The sequence below is a fragment of the Muscardinus avellanarius genome (genome assembly GCF_963383645.1).
Source record: "Muscardinus avellanarius genome assembly, chromosome: 9".
Lineage (NCBI taxonomy): Eukaryota > Metazoa > Chordata > Mammalia > Rodentia > Gliridae > Muscardinus > Muscardinus avellanarius.
Genome location: NC_137795.1, coordinates 72568466 through 72590893, shown reverse-complemented (window position 1 = coordinate 72590893; position 22428 = coordinate 72568466). Strand labels below are relative to the sequence as shown.

The window sequence follows — 22428 nt, the reverse complement described above, 5'->3', positions numbered from 1 at the left end:
TTTGCCTAGCATGCATAAGGCCCTGGGTTCGATCCCCAGTTTTATACATACAAAAGACAAAACAACTTGATAAATGCTTTTAGTTATTAAAAACACTTCATGAGCTGGGCGTGGTGGCGCACGCTTGTAATCCCCACGCTTGGGAGGAAGAGACAGGAGGATCGCACAGGTTCAAAGCCAGCCGCGCTGGCTTAAGAGACCCTGTTTCCAAATAAAATACAAAAAATAGATCTGGGAGTGTAGCCTGGAGGTAGAATGATTTCCAAGAACCCCAGTACCACCAAAAATATAAATAAATAAATAAATAATAAAAACTTCATGAAACCTCTTGTGTAGATATTGCCATGTGCCTTGTCTTTGATCATACATGTACCAACTCTACCTTTTCTATAGAATTCTCTATTCCATAATAAAAAAAATAGATTTTTTGCCAAAGTTGCAACTTCTCTGTGAATCTCTTTAGGCTTCTCCTTGTCAGTTCCTGCATCATCTATGAGTGTAAATCACCCTCTCCTTTCAGAGAAAGCTCACCTGACAGGTAGAATTCCCAAATGCACAGTGACTACTCTAGTAAAATATTATGACCATGTATGCAAGCATATATTTTAAATCATGAAGAAGCACTACAAAAATTTGGGAGAGGAAGAGATCCTTTTAGGACTGCAGTTTTGGAGAATGTGACTCATTAGATACAAAGCTTCCTGCCCTCAACTCCATAGTGATATCTTAAGGAGAACCACCTATGCTATGTGTTGGGCATTACTCTAATCATGCTGCTTTCTTCACTGATGCATATATATTTTATTCTAGATGCATGCAGAATACAGCAGATGGCCCTTCTGAACATGTGGAGGATTACCTCTGTGACCCAGAAGAGATGCCTCTGGGCTCTAGAGAGTGCAAATTACCATGCCCGGAGGACTGTGTAATATCTGAATGGGGTCCATGGACCCGTTGTGCCTTGGTGAGACAATTAACTATGTTATTAACACAGAGTTTGCTTAATTCCTTACCACTAAAGCTCTAAAGGTATCAATGAACCCAGGCATGGTGGTACATGCCTATAATCCCAGTACTTGGGAGGCTGAGACAGGAGGATCTCTTGTTTAAGGTCAGCCTCAGCAAGTCAGTGAGATTCTCAGCAACCTAGCAAGACCCTGTTTCAAATTAAACAAAAATAAATAAATAAAAAGGGCTAAGGGTGCCCTGTAGCTTATAGATAGAATGCCCCTGGATTCAACCCCAGTACCGCAAAAATAGCATTATGAAAAAATAATAATTTCTTTGTAAAACCTATTTGTGAGCCGTGTTTACCAAAGCATGGTGTGTGTTTTTCAGCCACTTTTTTCTGTGACTATGCCCTGTAAAGTCAGCAGTGTTCCCTCTCCTCTAAAACAGCTTGACCTCTTGCAGACCTTCTACTCCTTCTCAACCCTGGCTCCTCACCCAGCACGCCACGCCTTCAGTTTGCCTTACAAACACACAGCATGTTCAAAACTGCAGTGGTGATAATGATTCCCTTTACTGAAAAGAGAAAAAGAATGAAATGCTCGTAAATCCACTCTAATGGGGTCAGCTTATTGTCATTCTTTGCTTTGTGCCCGATCCATTTTACTTAAATGGTAGGAATAATCTTTTACACCATGGGAGTACTGCAGCAGGGTATCAACACTAAAGAGCAAAGGATCCCGGGTAAGAAACTGAGTAGAAAGAAGAAAGCTACACATCAATGCAGGGCCTGCGTCTCCATCTCTGGCCTGGGAATCCAGCTGAGAACCCAAACCACACAGAGTTGCTAGAGTTCAGCAGCTGGGGCTCTACCTTGGGACTCCGGCAAGGGAGCCCTTTGAAATAGCACTGGCTACTCTGGAAATTTGACTTACCCTTAAGCACCTTTGGAAAGCTATGCCTTTCAAAAGCAGCATTAAAATCATGAGAAAGGTAGATCTAATGTGGAAATAATTTGGTGAAATACAGTATAGGATGGTCCCAAAGAAAAGCTGCTTGTGTATGCTTTCCAAACACATAGTGCTTTTCCATTTCAGAGTTGAATTTATTAAAAATGCTAGTTGGCAACTGAAGCAGTTGAATCCACCCAGACTAAGAGGCAGTGAAGAATCAGCTCTTCACCAGGGCTTACAAATGAATTTCTACTTTAACTCCATGACATTCGATTTGAAGTTATACCCAATACCCGGGGAACGTCCTTGTGTCTAAGCGTGTCTGTAATTGTGAGGTTCTTACTTTCACAGATCCTATGGAAAAAAGCTTCCATTTTTATAAAATAGAAAACATCGAACATTTCATTAACAGAAATTGTAGTAGCAGGACTAAACAGGAATATGTTTTGGTTTCTGTTTTAAGTGACCTAGGATAATCATCTTAGAAGAATAATTGAGGCCCCAGCATGTATACAAGAGAGTTAGAGAAATATTTTGTGTTCCTGAGAGGTTTTCAATAGAATTTTTTTTTTTTTTTTGCAAGTACTGGGGATGGAACCCAGGTGCTTTCTACCTCCGAGCTATAGCCCTAGCCCATTATTTTTAAACAGCGTCTCACTGAGTTGCAACGGGCCTCACTATGTAGTAACTGAGGCTGTCCTCGAACCATGATCCTCCTGTCTCAGCCTCCCAAATGCTGGAATTACAAGCGTGCACCACCATGCCCGGATTCAATAGAAATTTTTGGAATAAAAATACAATTCAACTAGTTGAACAACTATGCTTCTTGAGCTTTATATTTTACTTTTAGTTCATTGTGTTATAACATTCGGGCCTTCATTAAGCAAACACTAAGCATTTACTGCCTACAGAAAACTATTAGATGCAAAAGTATACAGATGTAAGACATAAGTTGCACAATATACTCATTTGTAGAAAGAATCAGGCCTTTATATAATTCACTCTGAATAGGAATATTAAGTGATAGTCCAGTGAAGTGAACAAAGTATGGAGGGGGGGTCAGGAAAGGAGGAAACAATGAATTTAGGCTTAAAAGAAATCCAAGAAGACTTGTTCTTACCTGCCTTCTGTTCTCAGAAAATAAATGCTAGCCATGTGCGGTGGTGCACACCTGTAATCCTGGTACTCGAGAGGCTGAGATAGGAAGATCACAGAAAGATTCAGCCTCCGCAGTGTAGCTGGGCTAGTGAGATCCTGTTTCAAAACAAAAAGGGAAAAAAGAAAAATAGAAGGAACGAGGCTCCTGAAGGGTGTAGCTCAGAGTTAGAATATCCCTGAAGAAAGAAACCAAATGTTTTCAGAACATTGCACCAGTAAAATGGCAAATCAATCTTCATGGATACTAAACTGTATTTGTATGCATTAGGAAAGTAAAAGCCATTAATACCCAGGTAGTTATTTAAAGTTACCCTTAAAATGTTTTTCAGGTCAAAAACTCTCTTTTTTGTACTCTCTTTCTCTCTCCATATATATGACAGTATTGTACAATGCTAATCCTATATTTATACAATGAGCATGACCATACATATGTGTTTGCTATTATATATATGTATTGTTAGTATTTGACATGTAGACTCTTAAGCTCTTATAACTAGATGGCACTTCAGAATCTCAACTGTTACCTTTATGTTATACATTGGCAGCACTGAAGCATAATGAGGTTAACTCACTTGTTCAAGTTAGTCAGTGGCCTGGCGGCTCCACCTCCTGCTCCAGTGCTCTCCGCAATGCACTAGCTCCGTCCTGTAGCTGAGAATTCACCTATCTGAGAAGTGCTGTTTTTCTTTTTAAGCCTTGCAATCAAAGCAGTTTCCGGCAAAGGTCAGCTGACCCCATCAGACAACCCACTGATGAAGGAAGATCCTGCCCTGACACTGTGGAGAAGGAACCTTGTAACCTGAACAAGAACTGCTACCACTATGATTATAACGTAACAGGTATGAGGACACGCGTCTCATCATGGAGTTAAAGGCCAGATCCCATCTATGTCTGAGGCCTCCCTTCAAGACCTGTCATCTCTGTTTTGTGCCTTTTGGACATGCAACTTACTCTCCCAGAAATAATTAACTGTTGAATGACAGAAATACGTACATTCTGTGTTTTAGTAAACATCAATTATACAGCGTAAAGATACCACATAAACATTGGCCTGTAACATAGATTATGAATATTCACCACTTTGGGAGGGTGAAATAAAAGAAATATTTTTGCCACAGATATCAGATTTATTGAAAGATGTCTTCTTTCAAAGGATATTTAATTGCTATGACATACTGGGGCAATAATTGGAGTGGGTAGATCATTTTTAAACATGATTACTTTGGCACAAAAATGTCAGCAACCTTAAACTCACCCAAGAGTATAAATCAATGTTATCAAAGGTAGAGAAAACAAGATGAGCATTTTTTTAGAAAAAATAGGTTAAATTATTATAAATTTTATTTTATTTCTAAAATTAACTTAATATAATCAAAGCTCATACTTGAGGAAAACATTTCTTTGGTTCGTATGATTTAGGATAACACTGAAACTGACTGGAATGTTTCAAAAAGAATTCCACACAGAAAAACTCAAGAAATATTACATTCACACAGAACAGTCATGCTGGCTTTTTATTTATTTTGATTTTTGTCTTCAGTTTTCTTTCATGACACAGAGAAAACCAACATTCTCTGAGACATACCTACCATGTTAGCCCAGAGAAAAAGAGATGACAGAATTATTTTACAAAAGATTAAAAATAATAAAATTAAATTCATATGCCCAGAATGATTTTTAAGCTAAGTTTATATTTTAAAGTACTACTAAATATAGACAATAAGTGAAATAGGTAGTTTTATTTGAGTATAACTACACAAAGTACCCTATCAGAATTAGGACCATTTTGCTAAAAGAGAAATGATGCTAAAATTCCAGATGCTATTTTTATTAGGGAGAAAAAAAAAGGTTTCAAGTGACATTGATCTGTAGGCCAAAGCCATTTTTACAATATCACCAAACGACTAGCTATCAAGATTGTCAAGTAGACATCTGCCTTGAAGAATAATCCCTGCAGCTATGTGCAACCCCAGCAATTCCATTTGACTCCTGATATGTTCCAAGCTGGGGCCCATATGCTCTGCATGTGGGATGATTGATTGTGGGGCTCAGGAAGCAGTTGTGAATTAAGGAAGGGATTCAGGTCATCAGAGTTTCATTTGAAATCTGCTCCATGCATAGCCTTCTGTTCTGACGGGCTCCTTTTCTTTCAGACTGGAGTACATGTCAGCTGAGCGAGAAGGCAGTCTGTGGAAACGGCATTAAAACAAGGATGTTGGACTGTGTTCGAAGTGACGGCAAGTCGGTGGACCTGAAATACTGTGAAGAGGTGGGTGTGTGCTGGGTTTTATCTTTGTGAGTAAATTCTTCTCTAATTCAATTCACATGGAGCCAAGTGACCTATGCTCCTGCAGCTCTCTGCCAGCAGATGTTGCTCTGCACTCTTCACAGGCTGTTTAGTACTCTCTTGAAAACAGACAGTATCCAACACTACAGATTTCCACATTTAATTTCCTGGGGTTTGTTCTGCTTGGAGCCCGAAGGTATGCTAATTAGCCTATTCTGAAAGCAATGCTTGGGAAACAATAAGTAATCAAGGTGAATAAAGGCAATAAATCCTAATCAGACCACTCATCATCTTTCATAATTTGATGTGAATTTTGTGTGGTGCCTGGGACACCTGCCAAGAGCCATCATTTACTCTCTCTGTGGCTAAACATCGATCTCATGTGGTTTGGCAGCAGATTTTGATATTAGGATCTAATATCCAGCTGTGAGACTCCAAGTTCTCAGATCTGGATAAGAGAGCTTGAAATTCAAACAAAGAAATGGAGTCCGCCATTATCATCTTTTTGGTTCAGAGAATTATCACTGCCGGTTCTCTAACTGGCAGAAAATAATATCATTATTCCCAAACAGGACCTTCTGAATGTGAGGAAGTATACTTGCTGACCCTTCTTAGTGTACATGGGGCTGCTATACTTCATGTTATAATAATCTTGTTTGATTTCCATACCAAAAGAGCATTCACAATCCTTCCAGATTTAGCTCTCTGTTCATCTGAGGTCCACTGGATCATGTTCATACCAAGGTATACAGAAGCTTCAATAGATCTGGAATAGACGAGGAGGTCCTTCTAGCCTCAATAAGAATTCAGCAGATGCGGTCACCATGAAACCCTATCTGCACATTCTGAGGGTAATTATAAACCCATAGTAAATTCTCTCAATTGTTAAGGAAAACTACAGATGGAAATACTTTAATCTGTTTTACATCTTCTTAATGTACATCTAGCTTAACTTTCTTACATCTCTGTCCACATAAGGAGAACCCTTAGATGTGTTAGAAACATCAGATTGTTTAATTAATAAACACTTTCACCAAAAGCTTAAATTATATATTCATACTTTAGTTTCAGATAATTTAAGCTGCATATCAAATCACTTTTGAGCCTTATAATATCGAAGAAAATATAGCCATTATAAGAATAGCACTATTGTAAATGGAGATTATTATAGTCATATAATGACTGGAAGGCTTTCTGTGATTTTCTTCACATTGGTTAATATAGGCTCTATTTTGCAAATTCATGCATAGATGTCCTTCAGGATCAGAATTTGGTATAAAATAAAAGAGCTTGTTGAAAGCAGAATCCAAATCAGGCAAGACCTATTTTAAACTATATCATATAATTAAAGGAAAAAGTATAAATAGGTTCCTTGACTACCTAAGTGAAATATGAGTAAAAAACCTGAGAAATGACTGATTTCAATTATCTTAGGGTCAAGATAATCTTATCCTTCAGTAAAACTATTGTAGCACTTGAATACTGCAATGACAATTAGGAATTCAAATCCTAACATTCTGGTAAACACTGTCTGAATTGGATTAAACATCCACATCCCATTTTATCCATCCCTAAGGATGGAGTATGTGTCCAAGAATAACTGGGTTATTTTTAAACAATGTACCTATTGCCTAGTTACTAATACAAACCCTGCATTCAGTGCAACAGCGGTAGGTAACTCTAGCTGATTCTCTAATCGCCACAAAAAAAGATGTCATCACTGCCCAGCAAAGAAGAAGATTAGGGTTAAGACCATTGAGCATTTTATGTACTGTTTTTTACATCTGTTTCTGGGGGGTTGAGATATTTACTCACTTGCTAGTAATTGTTTTCTCTTACCGTTTCTTTGAACCCCAAATAGATTTCTTATGATTTTTTTAGACTCATATATTTATGTAGATGGAAGGATAGAGAGATGACAGAAAAGTAGATAAGAGAATAAAATGATACAATATACATAAGGGAAAAAATAAGACAGGCATAAAATGTCTAATTAGTGGCTATCTAGGATATCTGTAAACAATAACCTCATTCACTCTCTAGTGAAATAAGTCAGTAATAGTTGAATTCCATGATTCAAATTCTCTACAGGAAATAGTTGTTTATCTTAAATATTATATCATAAATATATCTTAAGTATATTTTTTTTATTCTGTCATTTCAAGATTCCTATCTCCAATCTCCCATGACTTTTAAATATATAAGATTTAATTAAATGATATGGCAAATTTTTTCATCCAGAATACTCAAGTTTGATAAATATTTCTACTGTGGACTATAATGGAAGTACCTGCCAAGGGAGGTATCACACAAAGCATTTTCCTGATCCTCTCTTGCTGTGTAACTTAGAGCTAAGAGCTATGCTTGAAATGGAATGTAATGTTTTAGAAAAAGCCCTTGTCCTGTCTTATTCTACTTTATAAATCAGAAAACATAAATTTTTCTTTTATGCAGATACAAAAAGATCTTTAAAAGCCCAAGAATAAAGCTGGTCATGGTGGTACACACCTGTAATCCCAGTGCTCGGGAGGCTGAGACAGGAGTATTGCACAGGTTCGAAGCAAGCCTCAGCTACTTAGTGAGGCTCTCAGCAACTTAGTGAGACCCGTTTTCCAAATAAAGTATAAAAAAGAAAGGTCTGGGAGTATAGCCCAGAGGTAAAAAAAGTCTGTGTTCCACCCCCAGTACCACAAAAGAAAAAGCCCAAGAATAACCAACTTTTTAAAAGTTTATTCTACCAAACTTTAAAATGTCTCATTTCAAGCTACTTTGTACTTTAGACTTTTCAAATGTTGGAATATACAGTCAGTGTATTTGAAACCTCTTTTTATTTATTTTTTATTTTTTTATTTCATTTTTATTTTTTTTTGCTGGTCTGGAGATGGAACCCAAAGGCATTTGACCTCCAAGCTATACCCCCTGCCCAATTTTTTATTCTTTATTTTGAAACAGGGTCTCACTGACTTGCAAAGGGCCTCACTAAGTAGCTGAGGCTGTCCGCGAACCGCGCTCCTCTGTCTCAGCCTCCCAAATGATGGGATTACAAGCATGCATCACCATGCCTGGCTTTCTTTTTTATATTTTTTTAAAGTGGAAGATATAAATGATAATTCACAACTCAAATGCCAATAAAGTGGTACAACATTATTATTTGATGAAAGTCTTAAGCCAAAATTACTGAATTTTGCCATAGCTGCTGAGATCAACTTTAGAAGAAAGAATATTTGTTTAAAAAATTCATATCAAGCTGGGCGTGGTGGCTCAGGCTTGTAATCCCTGCGCTTGGGAGGCGGAGATAGGAGGATCGCGCAGGTTCGCAGGTTCGAAGCCAGCCACACTGGCTTAAGAGACCCTGTTTCCAAATAAAAAATATAAAATAGGTTTGGGAGTGTAGCCCCGAGGTAGAAGGGTTTCCAGGAACCCCAGTGCCACCAAAAAAATTTTATATCAAACATTCATAATAAAAAATCAGAGTACCCTCATTTCCTTCTGAAAAAGGTAACTTACTTAAAAACTGCCTTTTGTTGTTATTTTGTTCTGGTGCTAGGAACAGAACCCAGGACCTTATGGTTGTTAGGCAAACACTCTACTACTGAGCTTTACCCCCAGCCCTAAAACTCATATATTATCTCAGTACATTACACCATTAATGCGAGTAGCAACTTGTCTTTAAAACCTTGCTCTTTTGCTTTTCAGTTGAACATGTGCATGTAAAAATAATAATAATGCTCTAAAGACATAATTATAGATCTGTATGTTCATGATATTCTTGGCTTTTAAATAACTGAAAGCAGTTATACTTATTTATTCCTCATTTAGAGAAATTTATAAAGTTTAGAATCAAATTCACTCTTTTTCATTGCTTATTGAAAATGTTCACTCTATACATAAGTATATGAAATCAGTGGCCCTTTCATTCATCCTTGGCTCCGGACCCCCACTTCTCTGCCTGGAACCATTTTACTTTCAATAGTTTGGATATTTGTCTTTGACATTTTTTTTTTCTATTATGCACCTTGCTTGATCTCCCTCCTTCTCCTCTTCTCTTCTTTGCAGGGCCTCTTCTCTCCTCTCCTTTTTGTCCTCACCTCTTTCTTTCAATCTCTCACTCCCCGCACTGATTATACATTGCAGCCATGCCTCCGTGTTGGTACAAACAGATCTACCTCTGTTCTTTCAGCTTGACCTGGAAAAGCACTGGCAGATGAACACCTCCTGTGTGGTGGAATGCCCTGTGAACTGTCAGCTGTCTGACTGGTCTCCTTGGTCAGAATGTTCTCAAACATGTGGCCTCACAGGTTTGTTGTTACTGCAATTAACATTAAGATAGTGGTCAAGGTATATAAAATAAAATGTCCCATGCATTGTCTTTGTTTCTAACACATACGCGCCTAATTTGTTCCAAGGTCAACTGGGAAGGTGATATCTCCTAACAGTGGGATTTTAGGCTTGCATAACAGTAAAACACCACCACTAAAGTTTATCACTTTGTATTTCTTAAAGGAAAAATGATTCGGAGAAGAACAGTGACCCAGCCCTTTCAGGGTGATGGGAGACCATGCCCTTCCTTGATGGAACAGTCCAAGCCTTGCCCAGTGAAGCCCTGTTATCGGTGGCAATATGGCCAGTGGTCCCCATGCCAAGTGCAGGTATCATGTCTCAAGAAGCTGCATTTAAGTGTGTGTCCTTCATCTACAGAGACCTGATTTAAAAAATAGTTCCCAGAACTTAACAATTACAGGTTTCCCCTTAAAGATCTTAGTTACTTTGCCCTTTCATAACCATTTAATTAGTTTTGATAACAAATACTCCCTGTCCTGTACTTTTTAAATCATTTGGAGACTGATTCATTTTAATGAAAATTTATTTGCCTGTCTTTGGCTGGAAAACAAATAAATTGTCCAGGGTATATTTTATTACTTGTGCCCCGCAAAGCTTCTTCCCTAGGGTTTCAAATGCCTCTCTAACTGCTCATAAATCAAAATCAACGATGCAGAGATGAGTGTAAGTGATGAGCTCTCTAATGAATTATTTCTCTTTTCCTAATTAGTTATTTCTTCCTCCATTGCAGGAGGCGCAGTGTGGGGAGGGGACCAGAACAAGGAACATTTCTTGTGTAGTGAGTGATGGATCTGCTGATGACTTCGCCAAAGTGGTGGATGAGGAATTCTGTGCTGATGTTGAACCCATTATAGACGGTGATAGAAAAATGGTTCTGGAGGAAACCTGTACCCAGCCTTGCCCAGGTAATAACAGCACAAGAAGATTCATATATTGGTGACTTCTTCCCAGGATGAGGTTCGAAAGGGGTTGCATATTAGATAGGATAAGTTAAGGAATGCCAGTGGTCTAATTCAGTCATATCTATACCAACAGCTGTGCACCGTATCTGTGGGTGTGAGTGGGCCTCACTCCTGATGGTAGAGGAAGTTCAGTCTTCAATGTGGCCTTAGTACTCCTCTGCATCTGCAGGGGGTAGTAATTAAGCCTTAAGCCTATGTTTAACAGGAAAAGTATGAAATAAAAGTTGAGAAAATAAGCACTGAGTATAATGTATTAGGGATTTCCAGAAGGAGAGACTAGAGAATGAGGGAGAAGTGATGTTAAAACGCATAATAGCTAAAGAAAGATTTAAGTCCTCATAAAAAAGTGGACTCTGAGTCCTGGGTGGAATTAACAACAAATTTATACCTACATGTACTGTACTTAAGACATAAAATGCAGAAAAATATAGTAACAATAAGCATTCAAAATGAAAAAGGTAGATGATTTGGAAGACAAAATTATAAAAGAATGACATTATTTAGATTCAAGGTTGGAAAAAAGAGGTGAATAACATAAAATGTAGAAAGTAAATATTGCATGTCAAAGAGGATAGAAATGATTGAAGGACAGAATAAGCCCGAATTTAGGAATTTGGGCTGGATTCAGAGAATTGTAGATGAGATTTTAGGTCAAAATATACTAGAAAACCCATCCTTGGGAAAGATATTGAGGCAACAATATATTAGTAAACTGGAAATGAATTATATATATTTTATTCCCAAATGGAAACGTTTTATTCTCTATTTTTTTATATTTATGATAAAAAAGTTTATTCTTTTTTTTTTTTTTTGGTGGTACTGGGGTTCCTGGAAGCCCTTCTACCTCCGGGCTACACTCCCAGACCTATTTTTACATTTTTATTTGGAAACAGGGTCTCCTAAGCCAGTGCGCACGGCTGGCTTCGAACCTGCACGATCCTCCTGTCTCTGCCTCCCAAGCGCGGGGATTACAAGCGTGTGCCACCACACCCATCCTAGTTTATTCTTATTTAAAATGTGCTGTTTTTAGTCTTCTGTTGTTGTTGTTGTTATGTTATTGTTGTTCTTGTTCTCGTTTGATTGTTTGGGGGGTGTTGTTTTTAGTTTTGTCTCTGGAACCAAAACATCTGAGAAACACAAATTAGAGGAAGAAAGATTTAATTAGTGACCATGATTTTAGAGGTTTTGGAGGTTTCAGAGTAGATCATGGTCAGTCACCTGTCATCAGCAAAATGACTTGGTAGCAGGGCTTTAGGGTATGGTGAAGGAAGAATATCCCACCCTTCAGTCATGGAAGCTAAAGGCAGAGTGAGAGGAGGGGACCAGGGACATATAGATCTTCAAGGACATGCCCCCAGCCATCCACCTCTTTCAGCTATGCTCCACCTTTGAACCTTGCTAAACTACAGACCATGCTTTCTATACATGGGATTTGGAAGAGACATCCATGTATTCATTATACTTCCCACAGCATAAGCGCCCACTCATTTGACTTTTCTATATATAGTGTAACTATAGGCCAGGCACTGGACTTGAGTTGGAAATACAATGAGAGACTCCTAGCCTGTCCTCATAGAGTTCACCTATTGCAAGAGACAGTTACTTATATAACAGTGGGATAAGTAAACATACTATCAGAATCTTTGGTAAATGATGTGAAAGAAAACCACAAGATCTCATAATAACATAGAACACAGCAAACAAGCTATTTTAATTAAAGTAATTACAAATCCTGAACAAGGCTGCTCTTCACTTATAAATTACAATCTATTCATTTAAGTTCCTCTCTTGAAGTTTTCTCTAATGATAGCTTTTGAAAGTTAGCAATTTGTGAGTTAATAAGCTTTAAAAAGTAGAATAGTGAATCAGCAAATACATTTCATGTGTTTAATTGTTGCATCTTTGGCAAGCATGGTTTAATTTTACTATTATTATCACAATAGTTTACAATGGTCAAAATATAAAAAATATGTGTAATAGAAGAGACGGACCCACTCCCATTTCTGTTATTAAATTTTTGAATCTTGACATGGATTATTTGAGGATAATTATATAACTCAGATTTGTTAAAAGATTTGTTTTGTTGCAAAATACAGGATGTTAAATGAGGATAACCACAAAGACAAAGACTACTAGTAAATATTACGTTTCATTTCTATGTAGTTTGTAATTACTGGGACAAATCATGCTGGGTGTGGTGGCTCATGCTTGTAATCCCAGCATTTGGGAGGCTGAGGCAGGAGGATCGTGGTTCGAGGATAGCCACAGCTACTTAGTGAGGCCCCTTGCAACTCAGTGAGACCCAGTTTCAAAATAAAGAATAAAAAATAGGGCTGGAGGTGTCGCCTAAGGTAAAATGCCCCTGGGTTCCATCCCCAGTACTGCAAAAAAAATAAAATAAAATTTACAAATACAAACTCTCTTACCTATAGTCTTCATACTCTTTTGAAATTATTAATGCTAAGAAGCTACATTCTATGTGTAGTCATGTTAAAATAAACCCCTTTACAATGATAATTACAAGAGAGATGGTAGATTTTAACAAATATTTATTTTATTTTATTTATTATTATTATTATTTTGGTGGTACCCAGAGGCGTTCTACCTCTGGGCTATACTCCCAGACCTTTTTTATATTTTATTTGGAAATAGGGTCTCACTAAGTTGCTGAGAGCCTCACTAAGCAGCTGAGGCTGGCTTAGAACCCGTGCGATCCTCCTGTCTCAGCCTCCCAAGCGCGGGGATTACAAGCGTGCGCCACCATGCCCAACTATTTATTTTATTTTAAAAGTGATAATAATGGTCAAGTTACTGCAAGCCATAGTTTATGTGTTATATAATTCAGTAACACATAGCTAAGTAATAGTCATTTAGAAAATAACAATAGTTAGGCAAACTTATAAAATTATACATAAACTTGCAATTTTAAATACTTATCTAAATCTTGTATCATGCATGACTAACGTACCTATAAACACTGCCTATGGAGTTAGAATTAAAAGACTCTCTGGCTAGCTTTTCTCTGTAGATTTTATGTAAAATAACAACCTGTGCCTTGCAGGTGACTGCTATTTGAAGGACTGGTCTTCATGGAGCCTGTGTCAGCTGACATGTGTGAATGGTGAGGATCTAGGCTTTGGTGGGATACAGGTCCGATCGAGAGCAGTGATTATACAAGAACTAGAAAATCAACATCTGTGCCCAGAACAGATGTTAGAAACGAAATCATGTGATGGTAAGTGCTGCAATTCATAAAGTCTATCATTTATGTTTTGTGTTGCTAAGCAAATATATCAGATAAATAATTTTTTTAAATAAGCAAATTTACCAAGGAACTTAAGAATGATAATTAAAATAAGAGTATGATTCTGAATTATAAAGATTTAGAGGAGGAATAATCCTGTCACTTTTCATAAACTAGATGTCAAATATTGTAAAAATTTTTTTCTAGTTTTATATGTTAAAAAATGCTGATATAAGGTGGTAATATGGCATCTACCTGTAATTCTAGCACTTGGGAGGCTGAGAACAGAGGATCACAAGTTCAGGGCCAGTTTTGGCAATTTAATTTGTTTCAAAAATCAAAAAGGTTTTATTAAAGGCTGCAGTATCGCTTGGATATGAAATGTCCCTGGCTTTTATTTCCAGAACCCCCCGCCAACAAAAGGCTGATATAATTCAATGCATGTTGCTTGTATCCTTATAACAATAAAGATCATGCATGAATCTAACAATATATTAAAGGAAATTTACAAATCTGTAGCAAAATGAGAGGCTTTACTAAATTCTCAAAAATTGATAAATCAAATTTTTAGTAAGAGTTAGCATTTTAATTTAATATAATTTAATACTGAACATATCTGTACATATATATGTCTATGTGTCTGGGTGTGCTAATATACAAGCACATTAACCACTGACTCAATATTGGCAGTGCATGACATGTTCAGTAGCCACTAAGTATTCAAATGATATGGTTTGGGCACAGAGGAAGTTTTAATGAAAACAAAAGTTATATATAGTAGAAAATATGGAGTCCAATAACACTTTCATCTTACCTGTATTCTAAGACAATTAAAAATGTGACATATAATTGCAAGTAGAATATAATATATTACAATTATCATGAAAAATTGGAGGGGGATGCTTAAAATGTTGAGAGCAGTTAAAAGGAAAACCAAATTAGCTAGATCAACTAAACATAATAAATAAAACTACCTACCCTGTCAGTTTAATTGTCCTAATTTACCGATCAAATAAAATACTCGTATGCCTAAGACAGAGTAGATGAAGAAGTAGGACAAGCTCAAGGTTTACAATAAAGTAAGTAATTGTCAAGACAAGTAAGAGTACTGTTTATCTTCAATAACAGTACTCTTACTGTTATTCTTACTGAAGTAAAATTAGAAATCAAGAACATAACATTTGCACACAAAATTCCTTTGCTCACAGAAGTAAAACCTGAAAACCGCATGTCTAGAGTACTACTACATTCCAAACATGTGAGATACAGCAAAGAAATACCTCAAGGAGAATTTCAAGCTTTAATTGTTTATATTGGAGGAGGAAAGTTTAAAAATGTGCTGTTTTCAATTTAAGAAGTTTTGTTTTTTATTTAAAAAAAAAGGAAAATAAAATAGAAATCAGCCAATATAGATAAGGACAAATTTAATGAGATACAAAAAAATGGAGATAATTAAACCAAATACTTAATTTAGTTGGGATTTAGAAATATAACTAGCTACATTTTTATCCAATTTGCATGGCCAATTTCAGACTATAAGTTGACATTTGATCTTCAGAGATGAACTTATTACTTTTCAATTTTCCATATATTTAATTAGTTCTCTATGCCCAGGATTGTCCTGGGCAGCAGAACGCTTCTGGTATTGTTGGTTGTGTTCCTGCAGGTGGGCAGTGTTATGAGTACAAATGGATGGCCAGTGCTTGGAAGGGCTCTTCCAGAACAGTCTGGTGCCAAAGGTCAGATGGTATAAATGTAACAGGTAAACTTGCAACTTCTCTTTTTTATTTGAAAGTATCCCTGTACCACAAGTAATTGATTAAATAAAGTAGTGAAAGAAAGACATAACTTTTTCAGTTTTCAACATGTGGCTGGGATTAGATAACTTCAGCTGTACATACATCCGATCACCAATGGCAAGTTTTTATTTCTTAATGCTTCAGATTCTTCCTAATAAGTAGACCTTTTAGATATTTCTGATAAAACTTATTAAAATACCATATAACTGTAATAAATGATTATTATAAGCAATGTTCAGATTGCTTTTCCTAGAAAATGTATATATTAATAACTGCATATTCCAAGATGGTAAATGTTGTTTGTTTCTGTTTGTGTCCCTTGGAGGTAATGCAAATCAGACCAAAATATCACCAAAGGAATATAATTATACAAATCGAAATAATTTGTCTGTATTCAAATATCTATGATTTAGAATTTTTATTAACTAATAGGAAAAGACTGTTGGTAATTCTCAGAACATCTGAAAAACGCCTTTACTAGGTTCCCACCTCCAAAATATTATGTTTCCAAATAAGAATTTTTTTATTGTATTTTGGCTTAAATGGTCTCCAAAGAACTATCCTCATCTGTAGTTACTGTTCATTATCTGAGGACAGTAAATATGAAGAATCCCAAGGACCTATTACTGGCAAAAGAAACTTTCATATAGATATGTAGTAAATAACTCTAGAGATTTCCTAAACAGAATTAAAAATGGAATAAAACCTCAACGACAAACACATAGACCTCAAAATCTGTTCTTTTAAAATAATTTATTTTTATAGATGAGAGGAATCTCCACAGCACAGTGGCAGCAAGAGTGTTGATAGTATCTGCTCAGGGGCACCTGTTGACTTGCCTCTGTGGTTTTGACCCTCCTACAGGAAAAAATAGTGCATCTGGATGCCTCTGAGTAATGTCCATTTATAAATTTAACTTTAATATATACAATAAGGTAATAGAATCAGGGATCGATATACTTGTTAAAGGCAACAATTTTTATATCGAATTTTAAATTATCTGCATTTATTGAAACCTGATTACATCCTCTTTGTGAAAGCTGGAACAGGATGTCAAATGGTATTCATGTGAAGATAGAATTCTATACGTGAGAAGGCTGTATCATGAAACCCTTCATAATGGCATCTCCCAGTGAATACATTTATAAGAAAAAATACACCTGCCAGGAAACTCTTTGCTGTCTCACAACAGCACTGTTGGGGGAGGGAGGTTGCAATTTTCCCTAGCCCATCCTAAGAAATATGAGATGAAAAGAGCCCTGCATAAGGAAGCACAGGTTTTTTAAATCGGAGTTGTATAGGGATTCTCCATTCAACTTACAGGTGGGAAATTATGTCTGCATTCTTCTTAACACAATTCCAGAAATTTAATGGTTTTCCCAGAAGGTCCTATTAGTTTGCAATGTTTTTTTCAAATATGGATGCAAATAGTATTTCTCCACCTCTTTTTCTACTTGTTTAAAGCTTTTTCTACTAAAATTGGTACTACTCCCCAATGCAAAGGAAAGCCAAAATTTAAAGACTTACTTGTAGAAATATATATATTTTCATTTCTTTTCCATTACAAGTGTCCAGTGTATTCATTGTTTATACTATTTGGTACTAAAAGCCAATATGTAAATGATTTGTGGTGAATTCTGTACACATGCTTCCATATTTTAAGAATGATGAGATCCTTTATTAGAAATAGACAAGCATATGAAACACATTACCTAACTGGCTAAATTGCTTTAATTTCTGAATTGCTCTTATAAGAAACTCAAAATATTGCTTTCCTTTATTCATATTTTAATGATAATAACTTATATGGCCACTTAAATTGCCTTTAAATGATTAGCTGTTTTTTCCGTAACAATTTTTCCATGAATATTTTGTGTTTATAGTACTGACAAATTCTATTAAACAGAACTAGTTTGAAAGTATGCATTTCTTCTATGTTACCAATAGTGTTTCTTTAAGACATCTATTCTTGTTTTAAAATGGCACAACTTAGGCACAAATGGAACTATTCTGGATAACAAAGAAAAAGGATAAATTGCTAGAATATCAAGTTAAAAAAATAGTCCAAACAATGTACTTGGTAGCTACATTGGTTTTCTTCTTTCTCCCCCACCACTACAGAAATGGCCCAAAATAACAAGATAGTGATTTTCTAAAAAAGAAATATACATTACAAAAATATACTACGCATGGTCACGTGAAATCAAGAGTTACTTCAAGAGATATAGTAACTACTGCTTTGAATAGCCAAGAAAGAATTTCAACTTTGAAAAGGAAATTTAACTTGATTTTCAATTGCTGGGCTTGGTTTGAGGAAGTACTGACAAAAGTAGGTTATGTACAACTAGTGTTTGCAAAACAGCAGCTATAAACTCATCTTTTTGACAGATGAGTATTGCGCAACAACTAAGTACCATGGGCTGTGCGGTCTCTCCCGGATAATGGGCCTCAAGTAGATAAACAAGTGGTGAAAGTTAACCAAATATTTCACAGACAGGAAAATCCTGGGGATTTACACATTTCAAGATTTAAAAACAAATGTCTAAAAACAGTGTATTTTTATCCTAGCAAGTGGTGCTACCTGTCAAAATGTGATTTTCTGTTCTACAGGGGGCTGCTTGGTGGTGAGGCAGCCTGATGCTGATAGGTCCTGTAACCCGCCGTGTAGCCAGCCGCACTCATACTGCAGTGAGGTATGTGTAAATCCATCAGGATAGACAAGCCACCGCCATCATTTGTCACACACTGCAGCATTCCCCACCCAGTCCTGTTCTTTCCAAAACATAAAAATCCTATTCCTGGACCTCATCTTTTAACAATGTAAACAACAGAGTGCACTTACTTTTAGAACAAATTTGTATATAATACAAAAAGTAGAAAGTATTTTCAATGTACCTAAGATCGAAATTATGTGCATGAGATAGATACCCTAAGTGACTCTTCTTAAAAGCTTTTTCTTGAAGTAGGGTCTGGTATGCTTTCAGCAATCACCTTGTATGACCCCTGTAAACCTTCTTATTCTCCTGCAGACCAAGGCATGCCACTGTGAAGAAGGGTACACGGAAGTCATGTCTTCTAACAGTACACTCGAGCAGTGCACGCTTATCCCTGTGGTGGTGATACCCACTGTAGAGGACAAAAAAGGAGACGTGAAAACCAGTCGGGCAGTCCATCCGACCCAACCCTCCAGTAACCCAGCAGGACGGGGAAGGACCTGGTTTCTCCAGCCATTTGGGCCAGGTGAAATGACTAGACAGTGTTATTTCAGAATATTCTAGTTATTGCATTTAGCCAAGATTTCTAAAATAAATAAGCATTTTTCCCAAGACCAATTATATATTATTTCATCTATACTTATTTATTCCAGTAGGAACATCTATTCTTTATCTTTTTTACTTATACCCAAAGTTCATAGAAATGAAATATCTTTTTTCTGAGAAAAAAACTAAGAATTTATATATACTTATTTCAATCCCAGTCCTAAATTTACAATTATAATAAGTTACACATTGAATAAAGAGATAAAATGATGAAAATATATATTAGGAAAAGGTATGTGGAAAATCATACTTAAATACATTCAAGAACTTTCAATTTCAGCATAGGGAAGTAACCATCTGAAACTTAGAAATTCAGTAACGTCCTCCTGTATCAAGGGCACTTGGTAGTCCCCAATTTATATTCCTCCTGAAAATCGTCATACTTCCAAAAGTCCCAGTCTGTACGAGCATCCAGACACACAGGGACAGGAATAGAGCCTTCCCTTCTGGAGGGGATGATCCGAATGTGAAAGCTCACCAGACCATTTGTGTATTAAATCAAAAGCTTTTGATGTATCTGGTAATGGGTCTGAAGCCCATACAGACAAAAGCTTGAAGTCTTGATAAAGTGCTATTCACTGTGCTGCCCACTTTCTCTTCCTAGTTGGATTCGATCATATATACATCCCTAGAACTTACCTGGTACTGGAAAATGTCCTACAATAGCTACCTAACTGCTAGGATCATGCCTCTCCTTCTCATACCATGAAGGGACTACTTATTCATGACCTAAAGAAATCTCCGGGCATATGCTACTTTTTAACTCCATTAGGAAATATGATAAACAAAATAAGCTACTCACAGGGTTAGTACATCTCTATTTCTAATCTATTAAGTCAAAATACCTTCCCTAATTCAAAATACCTAATTCTCCTGATTAGAGAATCAGGACTGAACCTAAGCTATTTAAAACACTTGAGTGATTAGCTTTATCCACTTTATCCATGTTTGGATTAGCTTTGTAGCTGAAAATACAATTTATTTTGCAAAACTGATTTGTCTTCTTAAGCCTAGGAAATTCTTCTTACAGTTTCATGATAGCTAACCAACCAACAGTGAAAAGCAATCTTGACTTTGACTAAGAATTCAAGCAGAGTTGCTCACAGTAAAGCCACGATTTTATTACAAAAAAAATTATGTTCATTATTTTAAATTTAATATTTACTTTTCTCAAAGTGAAAATTTTGATATATTAAAAAGTTACATATTCTGAAAAATGTCAGACATTTTCTGTTTTCTGAAAACCAAAATTCTTCTGTTGAACAATTTTCAGAGCCAAGAAGCCTGATAGAGAAGTAGCTCCTTTGATTCTAAGTTGAGCTAAAAAAATCTTTAAAATTTTTAGAATTGAAAAGGAACAACATTTAGACTATTAACTGAGTTCATGATTAGAAAATGGCCTTCTAAATTAATCCAACTCCAGGAAAAAAATTAGTTTCATGGTACGAATCTGCTTCTGAAGCCTTTCAGATATTGAATAAACAAGTATCTGTGGCGTCAGTGTTGCCTAATCTATAATTTTAATCTTAATATCATATATACTTATACCCAGGCAACAGAAAATATATTGATGCTAGAATGAAATTAAGTTAGGGAACCTCCTTAATAGTATCTCGTGTTTGAAGATTATACAGAGCATAAAATTGACAAGTTCAAAGAGAATGAGACCAGAAAACAAAATTGGAAAAGTTCCAGTCATGCCTGATTCCATGTAATAGAAGCAGTAAGAAAAAGGTTATTTAGAGATCATTTTAAGTTATTTAAAGTGATTAGTTTTGAAAATCATATTAATGATAATATCAAATCCATTTTAAAGCCCAGTATAGGTATGGACTAGATAAAAGATTATTAGTTTCAGAAAAAGTTACCTATATTTACTTTCCTTTTCTCTGAAACAAAAATGCTATAATGACAGAAGCAATGTTCAAATACCTATCTGCATCATTCAGATTGAGGCACTTTCTTAAAACTGCATTCTTTTTTATCTTTTAATTGCCATTATCAATATTGGTAGAAAATCCTAAGAAAATGTATATTTAGCATTTGGCAGTAAAATTCAGATAAGGAGCAGTAGAAGTTTAGATAAATAGACTTGACATCTAAACACAAACACTATGTGTTGCTTTTCAGTTCAATCTTCATTGCTAATTTCTCTTTAAACAAAGCAGCGGCTGACTCATAATACAGCTTTACATTAATCATTAACTGTGCTGAAGCAATAATTCATTTTGAGTTTGAAAGACCTGGTCATATGTGACTGGTCATTGGTCATACTTAAATACTGTCATATATATTCCAGACTAATGTGAATTAATACCTAATATCCATTCTTCATAGATGGGAGACTAAAGACCTGGGTTTATGGTGTAGCAGCTGGGGCATTTGTGTTACTCATCTTCATTGTCTCCATGATTTATCTAGCTTGGTGAGTGTTTAAGTATTTCAGAATCTAATGTCTCTACTTCAGAGGAAACACTTTTAGTTGCCTATAATTCAGGAATATAAAACTAATGTCTACAAGAAACATGCTGTATTTGTTTAGTGTGCACATAAAGTTTTACAAAAGTACGGTTTTAGTCTTAGATGACCTAAAAATTATCAAATCTGATCTATTTAATTTCAAAAGATGAGCCAAGGCTGTTATAGGTCATCTTTTCAAATTTTCTATCTTGCAAGTATGCCAGAGAATTGGCATACAATTCTCTATGAATTTTAATGAGCTATATGTTTATGTATTGAACTACTGCAGGAGGAAAATATTATGATTATACCTAATTGTATTCAACTGTCTTGGTGACATTTATTATTTATAGATGAGGCATTATTTAGATGTTTTCTGTCTCAATACAGAAGATTATACTATAACATCAACTTATGATGTTAGTACCAGCAGAATTTCATTTGGACAATTTGGCTTTTATAAAATAGTAAAATACTTTATTTAACATTTTTATAGCATAAAACTATGAAATTCAAAGAGACTAGAAAATTAAATTGTAAGGTTGAATTTAGTCAATGTGTGCAAATAGGCAATTTTGATAAATCAATCAGTTTTGCTTTTTTCATTTAAAACAATATTTACAACTGAAGACTGGTTTTCTTTCTCCCAATTTAATGAATGTCTTACAGCAAAAAGCCAAAGAAACCCCAAAGAAGGCAAAACAACCGACTGAAACCTTTAACCTTAGCTTATGATGGAGATGCAGACATGTAACATTTAACACTCCCTGGCAACAACCAGCTTTGGCTTTCTGACTTTGAGGTAGATTCCAGAGGCCACAATGACAGTATTCATACTGTGTGAATTATAATTCATTTTGACTTTTTAAAAGAGCATCCTAAAGAAAAAAAATATGAAAATCAGAGTGCCACTGAGAATATTCAAGACAGTACCACTTACAAATAGACCATCAACC

General features: G+C 35.8%; 1 protein-coding gene across 1 annotated transcript in view; it reads left to right on the top strand.

Annotated features, from left to right (window-relative positions):
- Positions 1–22226, top strand: part of THSD7A (thrombospondin type 1 domain containing 7A) — a gene marked incomplete at both ends in the record, with an annotated part of 440777 nt that extends 418551 nt beyond the window's left edge. The window contains 12 exons of the mRNA XM_080701061.1: positions 811–964; positions 3754–3898; positions 5213–5328; positions 9527–9644; positions 9850–9995; positions 10418–10592; positions 13711–13884; positions 15560–15655; positions 18303–18385; positions 18722–18932; positions 21350–21437; positions 22142–22226. Coding sequence (XP_080557187.1) covers positions 811–964; positions 3754–3898; positions 5213–5328; positions 9527–9644; positions 9850–9995; positions 10418–10592; positions 13711–13884; positions 15560–15655; positions 18303–18385; positions 18722–18932; positions 21350–21437; positions 22142–22226 — 1591 coding nt within the window. The remainder of the gene's footprint in view (positions 1–810; positions 965–3753; positions 3899–5212; positions 5329–9526; positions 9645–9849; positions 9996–10417; positions 10593–13710; positions 13885–15559; positions 15656–18302; positions 18386–18721; positions 18933–21349; positions 21438–22141) is intronic.
- Between the last annotated feature and the right edge of the window lie 202 nt (positions 22227–22428).